The sequence below is a fragment of the Somniosus microcephalus genome, chromosome 21 (assembly GCF_052327205.1).
Source record: "Somniosus microcephalus isolate GS21.2 chromosome 21, FLI_Smic_1.0, whole genome shotgun sequence".
Lineage (NCBI taxonomy): Eukaryota > Metazoa > Chordata > Chondrichthyes > Squaliformes > Somniosidae > Somniosus > Somniosus microcephalus.
Window position 1 is genome coordinate 17,881,128 of NC_141007.1, and position 22,333 is coordinate 17,903,460.

Consider the following 22,333-nt stretch of genomic DNA (forward strand, 5'->3'; position numbering starts at 1 on the left):
TGTATGTAACAGTCTGATAGCATGATATTTAGCTCCTTTTGGAGTCAACAGCAGAACATTGCTGGATTCCCACACCGTCTCCAACGTAACATACATTAGGAAAGGAATAATTGTTCACCCCATGACATGCTATCCCACTCAAGGCATACCGGAGATTATGGTTCAGATGAGATTTGATATGCTTATGAAAGCTGCCCGTTTGCTATGACTGTGGCTTATAAGTGTTGGGAGACGATCTAACCTGGAACAATGGTCATGACTCCCACACAGGGGGGTCCTGAACAATGACATCAAGGGAGATGCTAAGCAGAGCCCAGGAGCACACCCTGCAAAGGATGGAAGGCAGAGAGAGAAGGAAACTATCAAAGGATGCATCACTATTGAACATCATTTGCACACACAACCTAACAACCAGTTACAGACCAGTAGTGAGCGGCGAGCCCCTCCCTGCACCTCCTCAGATCCAGAAGAGCTGAAGCGTGGAAAACTATTTTTAAAAGTTATACCATTTTCTCAGGTTGTCATTGTTAACTCACACTTGTACTGTAATTAATGCAGTTAATGTAATGCAGACTGGCCAGAGGCCCTCACCTGGAGCTGAAGTAACTGCTGCAGCTGATCAGTAGAGAGGGTCACCTGGGAGGGGAGAGAGAGAGAGAGCGAGGGGGCAGAGAGGGGAGAGGAGAGCGAGGGAGCAGAGAGGGGAGAAGAGAGCAAGGGAGCAGAGAGGGGAGAAGAGAGAGAGGAAGAGAGAGAGGGAGCGAGAGGGGAGAAGAGAGAGAGGGAGCGAGAGGGGAGAAGAGAGAGAGGGAGCGAGAGGGGAGAAGAGAGAGAGGGAGCGAGAGGGGAGAAGAGAGAGAGGGGAGAAGAGAGGGAGGGGAGAAGAGAGGGAGGGGAGAAGAGAGGGAGGGGAGAAGAGAGGGAGGGGAAGAAGAGAGGGAGGGGAAGAAGAGAGGGAGGGGAAGAAGAGAGGGAGGGGAGAAGAGAGGGAGGGGAAGAAGGAAGAGGAGGGAAGGGGAGAGGGGCAGGGGGAGGGGGAGGAGGGAGAGGAGGGAAAAGGAGAGGGAGGGGAAGAAGGAAGAGGAGGGAAGAGGAGTGGGGGGAGAGGGGCAGGGGGAGGGGGAGGAGGGAGAGGAGGGAAAAGGAGAGGGAGAGAAAGAGGAGAGGGAGAGAAGAGAGAGAGGGGGAGAAGAGAGAGAGGGGGAGAAGAGGGAGAGGGGGAGAAGAGAGGGGGAGAAGAGAGAGAGAGAGGGAGAAGAGAGAGAGGGGGAGAGAGAGAGAGAGGGGGAGAAGAGAGAGAGAGGGGGAGAAGAGAGAGAGGGGGAGAGAGAGAGAGAGGGGGAGAAGAGAGAGAGGGGGAGAGGAGAGAGGGAGAGAGAGAGAGAGGGGGAGAGAGAGAGAGAGGGGGAGAAGAGAGAGAGGGGGAGAGAGAGAGAGAGGGAGGGGGAGAAGAGAGAGAGGGGGAGAAGAGAGAGAGGGGGAGAGAGAGAGAGGGGGAGAGAGAGAGAGGGGGAGAGAGAGAGAGGGGGAGAGAGAGAGAGAGGGAGGGAGGGGGAGAAGAGAGAGAGAGGGAGAAGAGAGAGAGGGGGAGAAGAGAGAGAGGGGGAGAAGAGAGAGAGGGGGAGAGAGAGAGAGAGGGAGGGGGAGAAGAGAGAGAGAGGGAGAAGAGAGAGAGGGGGAGAAGAGAGAGAGGGGGAGAAGAGAGAGAGGGGGAGAGAGAGAGAGAGGGGGAGAAGAGAGAGAGAGGGAGGAGAGAGAGAGAGGGAGGAGAGAGAGAGAGGGGGAGAAGAGAGAGGGGGAGAAGAGAGAGAGGGGGAGAAGAGAGAGGAGGGAAAGAGAGAAGAGAAGGGAGAGAGAGAGAGAGAGAGAGAGAGAGAGAGAGAGAGGGGGGAAAGAGAGAGAAGAGAAGGGAGAGAGAGAGAGAAGAGAAGGGAGAGAGAGAGAGAAGCGAGGGAGAGATAGGAAAAGGGAGAGGAGAGAGAGAAAGAAAAGAATATGCAATCATTTTAATTGTACAGACTTCATTACCTCTTTACAGTCCGCACTGTTCAATTCTAGGCAAGTAGCAGTCAGACTGAATGAGCCGTACAATTGTACAGCAACACGAGCCAGCAGGGAATAGAATGAGTAGATTTCCATCACGATTTCCTCCCTCAGCAATTCCACCAAAGTCTGGTTGGGGAGGGAGGCGGGCAGGGTGGAGTGAGGAAAGAGGCAAATGGAGAGAAGGCACTTTCACAGAGTGAAAGAAAACTCAGTGAAACTGTCCACACCTCTCTCCTGCAACCTCTGGCACGTGTTCAAGACCAGTGTTCATAGAAACCTGGGAACAGAGTGCAGATCACCTGCAATCTTCTTGGGGAATATCAGATGACGGTGGGAACCTGAGGGGGGAAAGAAGCAACTTACAAAATAAAAGAGGAATAAAGTTTTTTTTTAAAAAGATAAAAAGAAAAACCCGATGCTGAGTTGAGCGGTGTAAGCTGAGCCGCCTTTACTTTCACTCACCTCTCCCAAACCTAATGAAAACTGCATCAAGGTGAGACTCACCAAGGCAGGGGAAGGGCTAATGTACAAGTGAGGGTGCACAGGGACTGTATGAGCTACAAAGACATTTTTAGGAGACTTTATTGGTGATATTTTCAAATTGGTCCAACAAGAAAGGATACTTGAATTTTATAGAACATCTTCTAGGGTGTCACATTCAAACTAAATACAACTGGCTCTGAATGGTCACAATGAATTATCACATCAATCCATTACCAGAAAATCACCATCCAAGTCCATTACCAGGCTCCGAGGGGTCGAACCGAAACCCCACGTCAATCCTTTACCAGGTTATCAACAGTCACAACAGCCTCCGCCGAGCGCTGCCGATCGCGCCCCGACATCACCTCAGTTACCGGCCCCACCAGGAAGTGGAGCACCCGACATTACGCTCCACTTCCTGGGCGGGGCGGTAAGGCGAATTTCACGGCCAGGACGGGACTTCCTCGCCGGGCGCAAGATGTCCCGCCTCACCAGCGTTACCGCCTCAAAACGGGGTGCTACCGAATTTCGCACCCATAGAATTTTACAGCAGAGGAGACCATTTGGCCCATTGTGCTTGTGCTGGCTCTCTGACTTACTCCCATTCCCATATCCTTCATTTAAAAAAAATCATAATTTTGAACAACTATAGTCGATCTCCCTTCAACACTATTTGCCCTAACAAACTGAGCGCCAGATTCTCAGGTCTCTCCTTATAACTAAAGGAATTCATTTCAGGGATAGAGCTCCGACCCTCACTGATGAACCCCACATGAAACTGACCACACCTGGTTATACAGTATATAGGAAACAAGCTGGTACAGCGCACGATAAGGGAGCAACTGCAATGTAGACAAAGCCAGCTCACACCCACCTGTAAAGCAGACAATCGGTCATCCTTCTGTCCTTGTGGAGGTGCTGTAAACATACAGGGAAGAAAGTTAGTGAACCCCATTTCATAACAAAACTAGTGAATTCAAGATGGCGGATAAAGTGAGACTTATTAAGAAATGCTTCAGTTTAGAAAAATAGTAAAGAACATAAACAACAGGTCATTTATTCCATAGCTCAATTCACTTACTGGACCATTTTACTTGATTCTTTAGAATTAGCAATCAACCCTACATTTATATATCACTTTGTCACATCCTTGGGATGTCTCAAAGTGCTTCACATCCAATGAGTTACATTTTGACGTGCAGTTACTGTTATTTTGCAGACAATTTCAACAGCCTATTTGCACACAGTAAGGGCCCACAAATAACAAAAACAGATGGATGACCAGTCAATCTGCTTTTGGTGGTGTTGGCTGAGTGAGGAATGTTGCCCAACAACATTCGAATAGTGCCATAGGATCTTTTACATTCACCTGAACAGACAGACAGGCCTTTGGTTTGACATCTTATCCGAAACACAGCACTTCTGACAATGCGGCACTCCCTCAGTAATGCACTCAAGTCCTGAAGTTGCGACTTGAGCCCACAACCAGCTGATTCAGAAAGTGCAATCAACTGAGCCACAGTGGCCATTATCCCTGTATAAACCCAGTGTGTGTCAGCAGGCTATTCAAGTGTATGGGGCACCAATCCGGTCCTTATCCGATATGCACATGCCTACTTTTTTTAATTCATTCTCGGGATGTGGGCGTCGCTGGCAAGGTTTGGCATTTATGGCTTGCTGGGCTACTTCAGAGGGCAGTTAAGAGTCAAACATGTTGGTGTGGGACTGAAGTCGCATATAGGACAGCCCGGACAAGGACAGCAGTCTTTTACGACAATCTGACAGCTTCACGGTCACTTTTACTGGTACCAGATTTCCAGATGTTTTAAACTGAATTCAAACTCTCAAAATGCCATGCTGGGATTTGACCTCCCGATCTCTGGATTATTAGTTCAGGCCCCTGGACTGCTAGTTTCCAGTAACATAACCACTAGCCCACCCGTACCCAGCCGCGGTCACTACATAGTGACCAGGAGTGGGATCTCGAGCTGATTTTTTCCCAGCCTAGCCCAGGGATACCGAGACCAATTGAAGCACTACAAATACTGACATAGCGGAGATCAACTGAGTCAGCACAGACCTGGATTCGAACTCGAGACCTTCTGGGCTTCAAAGCTCAGTACCACACTGGCAAGGTTAGCAGTAATTACTTGATCTCATTTTTCAACTCACCAACCACGTCTGCGTTTTTGGTGATGGAGTCTTTCCAATTGTCGGTCACAAGTGGAGGAGTGGCCTGTCTGCGTGCGTTCTCCAATGGAAATGGGGATCTGCCAAAGGAAGGCAGAAAAGAGCACTGGAGAAAGGAGTTTCCGCCGTATACAGTACATGCACACGCAGACAGAGACACACACAGAAGATTGGATTTGGTTATAAATAGCATGAATGCACGTACACATGCACGTGGACACACACAGCTGTAACTGGTTCTATACAGTGTACAAGCACGCGAACAGAGCCACAGCTAGTTTTCAAATCTTTCCATTATTTCATACCACCGTTTCTAAGAATAAAAGGCCCAACCATTTCTGGATAGGTTCGACATACCCGGTGTCCCCGGATTCCACAGGATTGCTCTCAGCCGCCGGTTCTGTTACTGCGGTCATTGAGGACTGCCCACGTGCACCTAGTGATCCACTCTGCTTACTATTCAACAAGAAAAAAACATTCAACAGCTCAATGGGGATAGGAAATAAGGACCATTTCTAAAGAAAGTATCAGGACTATGCTTTTAGTATTTGGTCCTGGTCCAGGGCATTTGTTAGTCTTCTGTCTCTTTAAACACCAAGTACCTCTGCCACAACAATTTCAAAATCCTCTAGGATATTTAGTACAAATAGAATTGAATAGCGAGTCAATAATAAAAACAGAAAATGCTGGAAATACTCAGCAGGTCAGGCAGCATCTGTGGAGAGAGAAACAGAGTCAATGTTTCAGGCTGATGACCCTTCGTCAGTGAGTCAATAGTTTGCTCCCTAATGAATACTTAGTAAAAAAAAAAGTTAACTAATTTTATTATGCTTTTATCTCCACCATTTTTATCTTTAAGAGTTCTAAACACTCTTGTTATTGCAATAGCCACAAAATGCTTTATTACTGTGCTTAACATCCTTAACTCTGTTCCTCTCTAGTTCCTTATTTACCTGTTCTCCAATACTACTCCCAAATTTCAGCCTCTTCCCGTCGAGATCGTTTCCATTCCTTATCTCCATTTTAATTTCTGCATTCACAGAAATCACAGAAATCACAGAAACCCCACAGTGCAGATAGAGGCCATTTCGGCCCATCGAGCCTGCACCGACACATATCCCACCCGATCCCCGTAACCCCTACACCGACACATATCCCATTCTATCCCCGTAACTAATCCCCCTAACACTAAGGGTCAATTTATCATAGCCAATCAACCTAACCCGCACATCTTTGGACTGTGGGAGGAAACCGGAGCACCCGGAGGAAACCCACGCAAACACGGGGAGAATGTGCAAACTCCACACAGACAGTCACCCGAGGCCGGATTCGAACCCGGGTCCCTGGCGCTGTGAGGCAACAGTGCTAACCACTATGCCACCGTGCTGCCCAATGCATTCATCCATTTTGTTTAACTGGCAATTAATTCTTGGGTTTAAACTTATCTTGCCTAGTTAAAACATTTTGATATTCTCCACAACTGAGATATCCTTCAGCATTACAACCCCTTTAATTTGCTTTGGTTCATCCCTTACTCCACTGAAGTTTGCCTTTTTGAAATCACACCTTTCTGACCTGACCCTCCCTGGTGCCGACTGCCAAACGAGTTTAATTATACGGAGCTCTTCAGTTCCCAGAGGATCCACTAATTCCGTATTACGGATATGCATGCGGCAGTGGGCAATTAGCACTTACTAACATTGCAGGGGAACCTGCTCCAGCCGTGAGTCCAGTTAAACAATTTGCCACCATTGTTGGCAACTTCTCCGTTTTCCTAACTCAAATCACCTCCTTACCATAGGCCTGTCATTGCATCAACTTCATCACCTGACGCCTGGGGATGGGATTCTGGGGCCTGAGACTTCTTCCGAGCCAGCGCCTCCTTCAGCCAGTCGCCTTCTACTACACCAGACGAGTCTGTCTTTGATGTGGATGGCGCAGATCTGATCAGTGAATTGTCAATCGGCTTTGACGCAGGTGGGGGGCGGCCTGCTGAGTAAGGCCTCTTGCTCTGATTGTGGCTGGCTGCAAGGTTTGAATCAGACTTCGCTTTGTAGAAGATGGTCCCTTTCTGCATCTCTTTGGCTGGTGTTTGATTATCCAGATCGGGAACGACATCATCCTTCAGCCCCAACCAATCGGCAGCACCCTTGTTACCCTGTGCCGATGTTGGGGTCGTCAATGTAGGTGTGGCCACTTTGGGTTTCTGATCAATATTGGAGTTTCTATCACCCTCTGGGCTAAATCTGCAAAAGGAGAAAGATCACAGTTAAAAACCAAATCATTTAAATGCATCATGGACATTGCAAGAAAAGATGTCACAGCACAGTGCAACTTCAGGCTACAACACTCCTCCCCCCGAACCAAATTTCCTGGCACACAGTGACAGAGGGACTCCTCCTCACAAGGGGGAAAGAGCTGGGGTACAAATCAAGAACAGGTCTCAACATGGGGTATGGTCTGGAGGCGGTCATGTGACTACCATATTTACTGCCAGGTTTTAAGCGCACAGAGTCCCAGTTATTTCACCCTTTTGGATGATGGCCTATTCATTTCTGAATGAGTGGCCCTGGCTTTTAAAATGGCTGAGTCGCGTTTCAAGATGGTAAAATGATTGACCTGGACTTGCTGCAAGCCTAGCCACTTTCTGTTTAGCTGGCACAGAGCGACACACTGACGCAGAATGGCAATTAGCACTGCGTATTTTGGCAGGAACGAAAGACTTCCCATCACTACTCTCAACATGAACGACATACCTCACTGACTGGCGTCTGGACAGGCGATCGTCCGGGCCTGTGGCCACAGTGGGCTGATAGGAACCAAAGGTGAAGTCATCCAAAAAGTCGTCCTTTTCTAATCAGGAGCCAAAGACAAATCAATCACTGACCGCCAGCTGATCAACAGACAGCACACCCAAACACCTCACATTCAATTGCAGCTTTTCCCCTATTTTTTTACATATATTTTCTTTTCTAGCAGTTGAAAAAAAAACTCACTACAGAAGAAGGCCTACTACTTTCTCAGGGTAACTAGGGATGGGCCTTGCCTTCACATCCTGAAAAAAAATCACAAACTGAAATGTGTCAGCAAATGTGATGATATTTTCTACCAGGTTTATTATATATTCTTTTCAGACAATGATGTCCCAAATAAATATTGGGAAGACCGAAGCCGTTGTCTTCGATCCCTGCCACAAACTCCGTTCCCTAGCCACCAACTCCATCCCTCTCCCTGGCATCTGTCTGAGGCTGAACCACACTGTTCGCAACCGTGGTGTCATATTTGACCCCGAGATGAGCTTCCGAACACAGATCCGCTCCATCACCAAGACCGCCTACTTCCACCTCCGGAACATCATCTGACTCCGACCCTGCCTCAGTTCATCTGCCGCTGAAACCCTCATCCATTCCTTTGTTACCGCTAGACTTGACTATTCCAATGCACTGCTGGCCAACCTCCCACATTCTACCCTCCGTAAACTTGAGGTGATCCAAAACTCGGTGTGAGCTAGGACACTGACAGCCAAGTCCCGTTCACCCATCACCCCTGTGCTTTCTGACTTACATTTGCTCCCGGTTAAACAACGCCTTGATTTTAAAATTCTCATCCTTGTTTTCAAATCCCTCCATGGCCTCGCCCCTCCCTATCTCGGGAATCTCCTCCAGTCCGACAACCCCACCGAGATATCTGCGCTCCTCTAATTCTGGTCTCTTGCGTATCCCTGAATTGAATCGCTCCACAATTGCTAGCCGTGCCTTCAGCTGCCATGGTCCCAAGCTCCGGAAATCCCTCCCTAAACCTCGCCGCCTCTCTACCTCTCTTTCCTCCTTTAAGACGCTCCTTAGAACCTACCTCTTTGACTCAGAGACTAGGGTCCTGAATTTAAATAAAGGAAACTACGATGGTACGAGGCACGAGTTGGCTAGGATTGATTGGGGAATGTTACTTAAAGGGTTGACGGTGGATAGGCAATGGCAAACATTTAAAGATCACATGGGTGAACTACAGAATTTGTTCATCCCTGTTTGGCATAAAAATAAAACAAAACAAAAAAGGTGACTCAGCTGTGGCTAACAAGGGAAATCAGGGATAGTATAAGAGCCAAGGAGAGGACATATAAATTGGCCAGAAAAAGCAGCAAACCTGAGGATTGGGAGCAGTTTAGGATTCAGCAAAGGAGGACAAAGGGATTAATTAAGAAGGGGAAAATAGAGTATGAGAGTAAGCTTTCAGGGAACATAAAAACTGACTGTAAAAGCTTCGATAGATATGTGAAGAGAAAAAGATTGGTGAAGTCAAGCGTAGGTCCCTTGCAGTCAGAATCAGGGGAATTTATAATGGGGAACAAAGAAATGGCAGACCAATTAAATACATACTTTGGTTCTGTCTTCACAGAGGAGGACACAAATAACCTCCCAGAGATGTCGGGGAACATTAGGATCTAATGAGAGGGAGGAACTGAAAGAAATCAGTATTTGTAGGGAAATGGTGTTAGGGAAATTGACAGGAAATGAAGGCCGATAAATCCCCAGGACCTGATAATCTACATCCTAGGGTACTTAAGGAAGTAGCCCTAGAAATAGTGGATGCATTGCTGGTCATCTTCCAAAATTCTATAGACTCTGGAACAGTTCCCATGGATTGGAGGGTAGCTAATGTAACCCCACTATTCAAAAAAGGTGGTAGAGAGAAAACAGGGAATTATAGACCGGTAAGCCTGACATCGGTAGTGGGGAAAATGCTAGAATCCATTATAAAAGATGTAATAGCAGAGCACTTGGAAAACAGTGACAGGATCGGACAAAGTCAACATGGATTTACATAAGGTAAATCGTGCTTGACTAATCTACTGGAATTTTTTGAGGATGTAACTGGTAGAATAGATAAAGGAGAACCAGTGGATGTGGTGTATTTGGACTTTCAGAAGGCTTTCGATAAGGTCCCGCATAAGAGATTAGCGTGTAAAGTTAAAGCACATGGGATTGGGGGTAAGGTACTGACTTGGATAGAGAACTGGTTAGCAGACAGGAAACAAAGAGTTGGAATAAACAGATCTTTTTCTGAGTGGCAGGCAGTGACTAGTGGGGTACCGCAGGGATTGGTCCTTGGACCCCAGCTATTCACAATATATATTAATGATCTAGACGAGGGAACTAGATGTAGTATCTCCAAGTTTGCAGACGACACAAAGTTGGGTGGGCATGTGTGCTGTGAGGAGGATGCCGAGAAACTCCAGTATGATTTGGACAGGTTGGGTGATTGGGCAGATGCATGGCAGATGTAGTATAATGTGGATAAATGCGAGGTTATCCACTTTGGTGGCAAAAACAGTGTTGTGTATGTAATATGTGTGTTACTTTAAACCTATGGCCAGGGCAGCACTACTTTGTAGGGCGTAGTGATACCGTAGTACCACTCCTGGCCATAGGGGTATAAATAGTACTGTGGGTACTGATCTCCCCTCAGTTCCCGCCTGTTGGTATGAAGTAAAGACCGAAGTTGAACCTTCCAAGCTGTCTCCTCATTATTGTATTAAGTATAGTCACATACTCTACAAACAGGAAGGCAGATTATTATCTGAACGGCAATAGATTGGGAGAAGGGGAAGTGCAACGAGACCTGGGTGTCCTTGTGCACCTGTTGCTGAAGGTAAGCATGCAGGTGCAGCAGGCGGTTAAGAAAGCAAATGGTATGTTGGCCTTCATAGCGAGAGGATTCGAATACAGGAGCAAGGAAGTCTTGCTGCAGTTGTACAGGGCCTTGGTGAGACCACACCTTGAGTATTGTGTGCAGTTTTGGTCGCCTTATCTGAGGAAGGATGTTCCTGCCATGGAGGGAGTGCAGCGAAGATTCACCAGACTGATACCTGGTATGGCAGGAATGACGTATGAGGAGAGATTGGGTCGATTGGACTTATATTCGCTGGAGTTTAGAAGAATGAGAGGGGATCTCACAGAATCACAGAATCACAGAATCACAGAATCCTCACAGTGCAGATAGAGGCCATTTCGGCCCATCGAGCCTGCACCGACACATATCCCACCCCCGATCCCCATAACCCCTACACCAACACACATCCCACCCTATCCCCGTAACCCCACGTATTTAATCCCCCTAACACTAAGGGTCAATTTTTATCATAGCCAATCAACCTAACCTGCACATCTTTGGACTGTGGGAGGAAACCGGAGCATTGAAACTTATAAAATTCTAACAGGACTAGGCAGACTAGATGCAGGAAGGATGTTCCCGAGGCGGGGGAGTCCAGAACCAGGGGTCACAGTCTATAGGGGTAAGCCATTTAGGACAGGGATGAGGAGGAATTTCTTCACCCAGAGAGTGGTGAACCTGTGGAATTCTCTACCACAAAAGGTAGTTGAGGCCAATTCATTAAATATATTCGAGAAGGAGTTAGATATATTTCTTAAGGCTAAAGGGGTCAAGGGATATGGGGAGAAGGCAGGGACAGGGTACTGAATTTGGATGATCAGCCATGATCTCATTAAATGGCGGAGCAGGCTCGAGAGGCCGAATGGCCTACTCCTGCTCCTATCTTCTATGTTTCTATGTTTCTATGACCATGCTTTTGGTCATCTGCCCTAATATCTCATGTTTGATTTTGTTTGATAACACTCCTGGTGCTATATGAAATCAAGTTGTTGTTGGAGGGGAAGGGGAAGTGTTTTAAATAGAAAATTCCATTCCATTTAAAGAAACAAGTGCAGTGTAAATCAATTGTTTATTGGCACTGAGGGACAGGAATTCTGATCGCATGGGCTGTGCCATCAATTAGTTTGGATTTAAATATTTCGGGTAGAGACTATTAATCATGGTTCTGACAAGGGGACTTAGCTAAAACGTGAACGTACATTTCTCTTTCATTGCTGACCGACCTGCTGTGCAGTTCCAGCATATTTTTGCTGCATCCCTTGTTGGGACTATTTTCAGAGCCTTCTCTTTCCCTCCAGCTTCCCTCCATCCCCAATCAAGAACCTGGTTTATCCTCTCTGAGCAACGCTCACAGAAAGTTATCTGCTTGGTAAGAATACCAAAGTGGCTTCCATTTTTCTAAGTCATGTCAAAGAAATGTAGAGTGATTGGCACGGGACGCACAGACGGAAACTTCATGGCGAGGATTACCTTGCGTTTTTTTGTATTTTGGATCAAGCTTAAATTCTTTTCTTTCACCAGTTGTAGGTCGCTCGAGGAACTTCTTAGCTGTCCCTCTCCCTAACAATTCATCCAGCTTCGAGCGAGCAGGACGCATGCTCTCTCTAACACAGAAAAGAAACAGGCAGAATCAAAGAACACAGGCTACATGGAATTCAACAGAAGCCATCATTACTGCAGCACATACTAGACAACTCTGCTCACTTGGTACAGCTCTCACGTTAGAGTCAAAAGGCTTTGGATTCATGCACCCACACCTAAGACTTGAGCACATCCAATCCGGCCAATTACTGCCCAGTCAGTCTACTCTCAATAAACAACAAAGTGATGGAAGGTGTCATCGACAGTGCTATCAAGCAGCACTTACTCACCAATAACCTGCTCAGTGATGCCCAGTTTGGGTTCCGCCAGGACCACTCGGCTCCCGACCTCATTACAGCCTTGGACAAATGAGCTGAATTCCAGAGGTGAGGTGAGAGTGACTGCCCTTGACATCGAGGCAGCATTTGACCAAGTGTGGCATCAAGGAGCCCTAGTAAAACTGAAGTCAATGGGAATCGGGGGGGGGGAACTCTCCATTAGCTGGAGTCATACCTAGCACAAAGGAAGATGATTGTGATGGTTGGTGGTAGGACATCGCTGCAGGAGTTCCTCAGGGCAGTGTCCTAGACCCAACCATCTTTAGCTGCTTCAATAACCTTCCCTCCAACATAACGTAAAAAATGGGGATATTTGCTGATGACTGCACAGTGTTCAGTGCCATTCGCAACTCCTCAGATAATGAAGCAGTCCATGCAACAAGAACTGGATGACATTCAGGCTTGGGCTGATAAGTGGCAGGTAACATTCGTGCCACTCAAGTGCCAGGCAATGACTTTCTCCAACAAGCGAGAGTCTAACCACCATTCAACGGCATTACCATCGCCGAATCCCCCACCATCAACATCCTGGGGGGTCACCATTGACTAGAAACTTAACTGGACCAGCCACATAAATACTGTGGCAACAAGAGCAGGTCAGAGGCTGGGTATCCTGCGGCGAGTGTCTCACCTCCTGACTCCCCAAAGCCTTTCTAGCATCTTCAAAGTACAAGTAAGGAGTGTGATGGATTACTTGCCTGGATGAGTGCAGCTCCAACAACACTCAAGAAGCTCAACACCATCCTGCTTGATTGGCAACCCATCTACCACCTTAAACATTCACTCCCTCCACTACCGGCGCACCGTGGCTGCAGTGTGTACCATCTACAAGATGCACTGCAGCAACTCGCCAAGGCTTCTTCGGCAGCACCTCCCAAACCTGCGACCTCTACCACCTAGAAGGACAAGGGCAGCAGGAGCATGGGAACAGCACCACCTCCAAGTTCCCATCCAAGTCACACACCATCCTGACTTGGAAGTATATCGCCATTCCTTCATCGTCACTGGGTCAAAATCCTGGAAACTCCCTCCCTAAGAGCACTGTGGGAGTACTTTAACCACACGGACTGCAGCGTTTCAAGAAAGCAGCTCACCACCACCTTCTCAAGGGCAATTAGGGAAGGGCAATAAATGCTGGCCTTGCCAGCGACACCCAGGTCCCATGAACAAATATTTTTTAAATAATCTAGGTTGACATTCCATTACAGCACTGAAGGAGTGCCGCACTGTCAGAGGTGCTGTCCTCAGGCAGACATTAATTAAAAATTAATTTACACATATTATTAAAGCAGGAATGCTGTCAGGATTGTCTCCAAGTACCTACTGTAATACACAGGGAGGCTGTTACCCACACCTTCCATAGAGATCGAGCTTTTAAGTCCAATACCACAGTAGTGACATGAAGTACGCTCCTTATAAAATGCATTGCAAATCCAATTGTGAAGGTGCCAGCTTTGATAAATATTTAAAATGCAGTCTTTGTGCTCTAGGTGCATGTGAAGGAAGGAGTTGCCAAGGGGCACCAATCGCATTCACAGACCAACCGTGGGACCTTGAAGTATCTGAGTAACTGTTTGCTGAGGCATGTCACTAGTAGGCGTCTGACCACACACCATTGAAACGGTCAACAATCTCGCCGCCACGCACTTACTCCTCCACTTTCTTCAGCTCCTTTGGTGTTTTCGGACTATCGCCAAACCCAAGCGCATCCATAAGGTCATCTCCTTCATCATCAAAGAACAATTCATCCTTCTTCTGTGAAGTGGTCACGGCTGGAATAGATGCAGGGCTGGAGGGCACTGTGAGAAACACGCAAAAATATTCACATAGTTAGCAGCCAATGTTGGGCATTCTTTCAAATCAGCCCCCTCATCGCCGTAGCAGCACAGAGCACTATGGCATTAAACAGTCACAGATCAGTAAACGTAGAGCAACAAGGAAGAACGGCGTTCCACTCTAACTTTGAAGACTGCAGTCCTGAGTCAAAATAAAACGAAAGAAAGAACTTGCATTTATATAGCGCCTTAGGATGACCCAAAGGGCTTCTCAGCCAATGCAGTGCTTTTGAAATGTAGGCAAATGTGCCAGCCATTTTGCAGATGGCAAGCTGCAAATGACGAATGGCCAGTTAATCTGCTTTTGGTGGTGTTGGTTGAGGGATGAATATTGGCCAGGACACTAGGAGAACTCCTCTGCTCTTCTTCAAATAATGCCATGGGATCTTTTACATTCACCTGAAAAGACAGATGGGGCTTTGGTTTCATGTTGCATCTTAATCCTGTTTTTCAAATAAAGGTGTCCTAGTTCTCATTCTTCACCTTGGTAACATAAAAATTCACAAGAAGTTGAAGGAGAAAGTGTGCACAAATGGGGGCGGGTTATGGACATTAGTTAAGGTTTTAAGCAGGAGTCACGGCAGTCCAATCCTGTACCCAGATCAAGCAGGAAAAGAAAACACATGAAAGCAAGGTGGCGTTGCAAATGGAAAACTATTTACACACAGATTGTAGTGCATGTGCCTTTAAGAGCCCCCTGTGTACTGTAATGCCGGTAATGGCCACTCGGGCTATATAAGCCTGTATATTGTGTTGTATCAGTTAGTTCACCTCCAGACTTTGTTCAGTAAACACCTGTGAAACCAACTCCTGCCTTCTGTGTCTCTATTAACACACGGATACAACAGTGGCGAAGAATTGGAAACGGACTTACCTGCAATTTGGCAGCACCTCAAGGACATCGATTCCTCAGACGTCCAAAGTCGAAGAAAAGCAAGAAAGAAAAAAAAATAATAATAATATTTGTGCTTTCACCAGCTAGCCGAGCTGGTGGCAGGTACTGCAATAATCCTTCCTGGGCGGCGGGCTGGGGCTCCATTGGCTGGCTCTGCAGCGGGGCCGAGCAGCAAAGGCGGAGGCAAACAGAGACAGAGGGGGGAGCACTCGGGAGACGGCCGGCGCTGCAAAGCAGGTCGGCGTTCGGACCAAGCAGAGGGGGGGAAAAGTCCCAGAGAGTCCGGCGGGAACGAGTCTCCACCTGTAAATTAAAAAAAACGCGGAAAACAGCGTTGTCAGCAGCAGCAGCGGCAGGAAAGCGCGGGAAGCGCCATTTTTTTTCTGCAGGGAAGAAAGGAAAGCGCGGGAAGCGCCATTTTTTTTCCAGGATGCCTAAGGCTGGCAATATTGATGCTTTCGATAACGATATAGAGGATTGGACCACATGTGTGGAAAGAGTGGAGGTATATTGCACAGCAAATGGAATAGAAAATTATAAAAAGGCATCAGTACTTCTAAATCTAATGGGCGCAAAGACATACGGGCTGTTACGAAACTTAATCACTCCAGCCAAACCAAAGGACAAGAATTTTAAGGAGATTGTTGATACCCTACAGGAGCACTTAAACCCAACACCGCTGCTGATAGCGGAACGATTCAAATTCTTCAAGAGGAATCAGCACAAGAATGAAAGTAACGCTGATTACCTCACTGAATTAAGGAAGCTATCAAAGCACTGCCAATTCGGGGCAGGACTGGCAGATTCTCTTCGAGACAAATTCGTCTGCGGTCTCCTAAGTGAAGGAACACAAAAAAGGCTGCTTTCTGAGAAAGATTTGACACTGGACAAGGCTTTCAGTATGGCTGTATCATACGAAGCAGCCGCAAGAGGAGCTGCAGAGATACAGCAAAAGACACAGGACTTCGGCACCCATGAAATGACACAGGGTTTCGAGAGATGTTATCGCTGCGGCAGATCCACCCATGACCAGAGGGACTGCTGGTTCAAGGACAAAGCATGCAGGCAATGCGGAAAGATTGGACACATTGCACGTGTATGCCGATCTGGACAAAAAAAATCCACGGACAGGAAAAAAAATCAATAAGGAAAAGTACAGAAAGGTACAAATGATGACGGACAGTAGCTCCGAAGACCAGAAGAGCGATAGCGACTCCGGAAACAAGAGACTAAGCTGTCTCAAATTACATAATGTAATTGCCAAAGAAGATTACCAGACCATTTGGGTTACCCTCACGATAGCGGGGTCCCCAGTTAAAATGGAGCTAGATACAGGATCAGCTCTGACTGTCATAAATCGACGGGATTACGAGCGGCTATTTCCGCATATACCTTTAAAAGACACATCCATTATCTTGAAAACATATACGGGGCAGAAAGTATACCCCAAAGGAAAAATAAGGGTGCCTGTTGTATACAACGGCAAGGAAATACAGAAGTTGTATTTATACATTCTACAAGATGGTGGTCCACCACTGTTGGGACGTGAATGGATCAGGAAGATACGTTTAGACTGGCACTCCATTCAGGCACTGACGGTGACCAGTAAGAAAAAAAATGATGACGTCATACCTGAACGATTAAAAGACATCTTGGCCAACGCCAAGGAAGTGTTTCAAGAGAAACTAGGAACCTTGAAAGGCATCACCGCCTCAATAAAGTGGAAGATGCGGCAATTCCCAAGTTTTTTAAGGCAAGGCCGGTGCCATACGCAATTCGTCCAGCAGTCGAGGCAGAGCTGGAGAATTTGGAAAAGGCAGGCGTATTATCCAAGATAGATTGGAGCGAGTGGGCAACACCCATCATCCCAGTCATGAAGAAAACGTTGAATAATGATAAATCTGAAGAACAGAGAAAAATTCGCATCTGTGGAGACTTCAAGGTGACTGTAAACCCGGTCCTTCACACGGTACAGCATCCTCTTCCGAGGATAGAAGATATTTTCGCCTCACTATCCGGAGGGAAACGTTTCACCAAAATTGACTTGGCACAGGCATATCTACAGATGGAGGTTGAAGAGGCCTCTAAAAAGTATCTCACGATAAATACACACAAAGGCCTGTACCAGTACAATCGACTGGTTTTCAGAGTAGCATCAGCTCCAGCTATCTGGCAAAGAGCTATGGAGCAAGTCCTCCAAGGGATTCCGGGGACTCAATGCTACCTAGACGACATCCTTGTAACAGGAGAAAACGACAACGAGCACCGTGCCAATTTGGAGCAGGTGCTCACTAGGCTGAGCGAACGGGGCCTACGAGCAAATCGCCCCAAGTGTGAATTTTTCCAGAAACAAATATCATATTGTGGCCACATAATTAACAAGGAAGGGTTGCATAAGTCACCTGAAAAAATTGAAGCGGTCATAAAAGCCCCAGCACCTGAAAATGTCTCACAATTAAGGTCGTTCCTGGAATTGATAAATTACTATCATAAATTTTTACCGAACTTATCAACTCTTCTGCATCCTCTTAATGAACTGCTACAAACAGGAGTAATTTGGAAATGGAGCGAAGACTGTAAACGTGCCTTCCATAAATGCAAAGACTTAATCACGCCCAAGGAAGTTTTGGCTCATTACAACCCATCACTGCCAATCAGACTGGCGTGCGATGCATCCCCTTACGGCGTAGGAGCGGTATTATCGCATAGATTCCCTGATGGCTCGGAGCGGCCGATAGCTTTTGCGTCACGCTCATTGAACTCAGTTGAGCGTAACTATGCCCAGATCGACAGGGAAGCACTCAGCCTGGTATGGGGAGTGAAGAAATTCAACCATTACCTACACGGACAAAAATTTACCTTGTTGACTGACCATCAACCCCTCATCTCCATATTCAACCCTAAAAAGGGTGCTCCCATTATGACAGCGCAAAGGCTACAGAGGTGGTCCCTTTTTCTAGGGGCACACCAATATGACATAGAATACAAAGGATCAAAACAGCATGGGAATGCTGACGGGTTATCGCGCCTACCGTTGCCAACGGTAGAAGAGGCACCTACAGTAGACCCAGTGGAGATGTTCCACTCTACCATAGTCGAATGTCTACCAGTAACAAATTCTGCCATTGAAAAGGAAACAATGACCCGACTCTCTCACGAGTCTACGATTTAACAGTGAAGGGATGGCCAGCACATGGCGAACCACTGTTGCCAGCATTCTCGCAAAGAAGAGAACAGCTGTCAGTGTGCCGAGGAACCTTGATGTGTGGATCCAGAGTGGTGATTCCACCCAAACTCCAGGATAAAGTGCTAAAGGAGCTTCACGAGGGGCATCTGGGTGGAGTGAAAATGAAGAACCTAGCCAGAGCGTTTGTATGGTGGCCAGGTATCGATGGAGACATCGAAGAAATGACCAAGAGATGCCTAGGATGCCAGAAGGTCCAAAACGCTCCACCACAAGCCCCTCTACATCCATGGGAGCGGCCCTCATCTCCATGGCAAAGGGTACACATCGACTTTGCTGGTCCATTTATGGACTCAATGTTCTTAATCGCGGTTGATGCACACTCCAAGTGGCCGGAGGTAATAAAGATGTCCTCCACCACCACGGAAAAAACCATCACAGTATTAAGGACCATATTTGCCAGGAATGGGCTGCCTGAACAGATCTGTTCTGATAATGGACCGCAATTTGTGTCCGAAGAATTCAGGAAGTTCTTAAAAAACAATGGGGTTAAGCACTACACGTCCGCCCCATACCATCCCGCCACCAATGGATTGGCTGAAAGGTTTGTCCAGACCTTCAAGAAGGCCATAAAGGCCATGGGTAATGAAGACATAAAACTTCAGCATAAGGTAGATAACTTCTTGTTTGCATACAGGAATGCAACACATATGGTTACAAACCAAACTCCCGCCATGATGTTCTTCAATAGAAGCCTAAGATGCCGGCTGGATTTGATCAAGCCAAACATCAGAAGGGACGTGGAGAACCGGCAATTTCAAGGCATGAATGAAAGGCCAACTAGAACCTTCCAGATAGGTCAACAAGTTTTGGCCCGGGACTACCGTACCGAGAAATGGCAGCCTGGAACTATTTGCACACGACTAGGATCGCTGATGTATACCGTGGACATTGGAGAAAGCATAAGGCGCCATGCTGACCAGATCATAGAATCATCCGAAAAAGGGACAACCTACACCACAACTCTATACGCCTAATGATGAAGTAGAGATACCCATAGTATCTACCTCTGATCTGGTGATACTGGAACCAGATGAACCCGACACTGGCATTCAAGCCGAATCAGCCTTGCCAAAAGAACCTACTGCACCACCAGAAACTACTACACCACTGAGGCGTTATCCGGACCGAGTCAGGAAGTCTCCAGAGAGACTGACTTATAATTGATTAACTGCAGCAATGTGTAGATTATTGTTCTTGTAACATGTAATTAATGATTACTTAAAATACTATGTACTGGTTGGCTAAAAGGGGAGGAATTGTAGTGTATGTGCCTTTAAGAGCCCCCTGTGTACTGTAATGCCGGTAATGGCCACTCGGGCTATATAAGCCTGTATATTGTGTTGTATCAGTTAGTTCACCTCCAGACTGTGTTCAGTAAACACCTGTGAAACCAACTCCTGCCTTCCGTGTCTCTATTAACACACGGATACAACACAGATCACCAGTTATTTTCAGTCATTCTTCTGTCCAAAACCAAGGGGAGCAAACTCTATTAAGATTGACTTGAAGAGCCATCTGGGAGATTGGTGGGTCTCCTCATGCCTTCAAGACGCTCCTTAAAGCCTACCTCACCTGTTCTAATGTTTCCTTCTTTGGCTCGGTCAATTTTTGTCTGATTACGCTCCTGTGATGCACCTTGGGGCGTTTTACTATATTAAAGGCGCTTTATAAATGCAAGTTGTTGTTGTCTCACCATGGGGGGTGGTCAGGGCCAAGATGGATGGCAATTGATCTGGAGGCTCAACAGCCCTTCTCTGCTTTGCAGGGGAGTCTTTTCAAATCGCTTTGTATGAACACTTTGTGAAAAGTTCATAGATACAAGGACAGAAAGTCAGATGTTACTCTGAGAGCAAACATGAAATGCACGATGTGAATGACCATCTAAAAACAAAAGTACTCACTGGTATTTTGAACAATGCTAGAACCAGGGACATAGGTTTACCAAAGAAAGGAGCGGTTGTGAGATCCAAGTGCAGATTGGGTCCCATTTACTGTTTCAGCGTATAAAATATCCTTTGGGATAAAATATTGAACCAAATTAAATCAATAATAACAACAGAAAATGCTGGAAAAACTCAGCAGGCCAGGCAACATCCGTGGAGAGAAAATAGAGTCAACGTTTCGGGTGGAAACCCTTTGTCAAGACTTGACGAAGGGTTTCCACCTGAAACGTTGACTCTATTTTCTCTCCACGGATGTTGCCTGGCCTGCTGAGTTTTTCCAGCATTTTCTGTTGTTATTTCGGATTTCCAGCATCTGCAGTATTTTGCTATCGTACAAATTAAATCAATAACTTGTTAACCAACAATGATGGGTGACCAAGGACTGTTTGAAGCTGCTAGTTGAGCGAAGAATACTGTTGATGTCCAGGGAAACATGCTTTATCTACTCACAGGGAAAGGGTAAGCCACAAGGGTCATGCTCACTAAGTATATGTGCACCAGGTAGAATACCCAGCGCAATTCTCCCAGTTGGTGACCTGGGATTTTTCATATTGGCACGTGGAGGATGCCATAATGAAAAGTGCTTTCTTCAGGGCGCACATTTTCCGAATACCTTTCTCCTCTTTTTTGCGTGCCTCCAGGTCTACGCTGGAAAGGCTAGGCTTCTGCCCAGACACAACTGGTTTCTTTGGTTTCTTTGATTCCTTTGGCTCCTCTTCTTCATCAGATAGAATCCCTGCCAACTGATCATCAATATCTGCAAAGGAGATAGGAACATCACTTAAAAGAAAAAGCTCATTTGAATGCTGGCCGCAGAGACTGTTCAGCAGAATGCATCAGTGGAACTGCTTGGGACAGCCTCTGGCATTTTGCTGGGGCTGCACCGTTTGCTCAAATACAGCACAGTGCTGGGACTAAGGCGTTCTGCGGTGGACAGGAACACATAAGCAAAGGAGTACAGTTAGTGCCTCAGTGTTCATATTGCTAGACATACATCACTGATACAAAGTCCAAATTCAGTTTCAGATTCTGTACCCCCCCCCCCGCCCCTGATAGTGCTGGCTCTAGCTGGGCTACGGTTCCAACAGCACTTGTCTGAATGGCTCAGTTGCGCACTCAGGTGAGTCCCAGTTTTAACAAAGAAGGAAAGTGAGTTCAAATGTAAGCCATCACTAAAGTTTATTTGGAAATAACATTTATTTAAACATTCTCAACACTAGACTGGAAGCCATGCAGCAGCGCACCAAGAGACAAGGAGCTCACAGACACAATGCTGGGATTTGGGAAGTAGAAACATCTAACAGAGATAGTATCAGAGTGCAGTCTGCTCCTGATAATTCAGTCGTTATTTGCCCCAAAAATTGGGATTATCGGATCATTTTGAACTAGGCATCATTGAAATAAAACGAGTAGACTGTATATTTCAGAAATCAGCTACCACAAACCAGTGCTATCAGTTCAGATTAGAAGAAATCCATTGAGGAATTGGGACTAGCCTTTGGGGAAAGGGTTAAGGTTTTAGAGAGAGACATTCGTGAAGGAACACCACCAAAGAGGTTTTGGCCTGGGAGGGAGTGCAGCTTCCAGACACCCGAGTTGCAACAGGAAGAACAAGGAAAGAGTTGACCTCTTGTTCCGACAGTGTGATTACCTTGCTTTGTAGCCTTTGAATCAACGTCCTCCTCATCTGAGGTTTAGCATAGAAACAAACACGCAGAAAAGATAATTTTTTTGGAAAACAAAGCATGATCACTTCCAACTGAAGTCAACAAGACCCACGCGATATTTCCTGGCAGCAGAGGTTATATTGAACAATCACATTCAATACACGATTACCAGCCTGTAACGCTGATAACCCCATGTTGGTTAGGTTGTTGCAACACCACATCTTGGGGGTAAATTTGACTGTGCGATAGTGTAAACCGAGTGATAGCGAATCGGCAGCGCTCCCCCAGTCAATGGAAATAAAAATCGGGAGAGAAGTAAAACAGGCTGCCGATTGGCTATTACCCGTTTTACACTATCGTGCAAAGTCAAAATTACCCCCTTGCGTTTTTAGCCACTATTTCCTTGGTGATTTTTCAGTGCAAAAGAGCTGCCGCCCA

At 46.6% G+C, this 22,333-nt stretch overlaps 1 protein-coding gene across 10 annotated transcripts in view; it reads right to left on the reverse strand.

Moving 5' to 3' along the window:
• fbf1 (Fas binding factor 1) overlaps positions 1-22,333 on the reverse strand; it is a 134,773-nt gene that overhangs the window by 65,489 nt on the left and 46,951 nt on the right. For 8 of the 10 annotated variants that reach the window (XM_085963298.1, XM_085963295.1, XM_085963292.1 and 5 more), the window contains 10 exons: positions 21,880-21,915; positions 20,842-20,985; positions 13,960-14,107; positions 11,860-11,993; positions 7,476-7,572; positions 6,516-6,965; positions 5,077-5,175; positions 4,702-4,799; positions 3,404-3,447; positions 592-636 (listed from right to left, as the gene is read on the reverse strand). In XM_085963298.1, the coding sequence (XP_085819424.1) occupies positions 592-636; positions 3,404-3,447; positions 4,702-4,799; positions 5,077-5,175; positions 6,516-6,965; positions 7,476-7,572; positions 11,860-11,993; positions 13,960-14,107; positions 20,842-20,985; positions 21,880-21,915 (1,295 nt within the window). The remainder of the gene's footprint in view (positions 1-591; positions 637-3,403; positions 3,448-4,701; positions 4,800-5,076; positions 5,176-6,515; positions 6,966-7,475; positions 7,573-11,859; positions 11,994-13,959; positions 14,108-20,841; positions 20,986-21,879; positions 21,916-22,333) is intronic. The other 2 variants (XM_085963297.1, XM_085963299.1) reach the window with 2 other exon arrangements.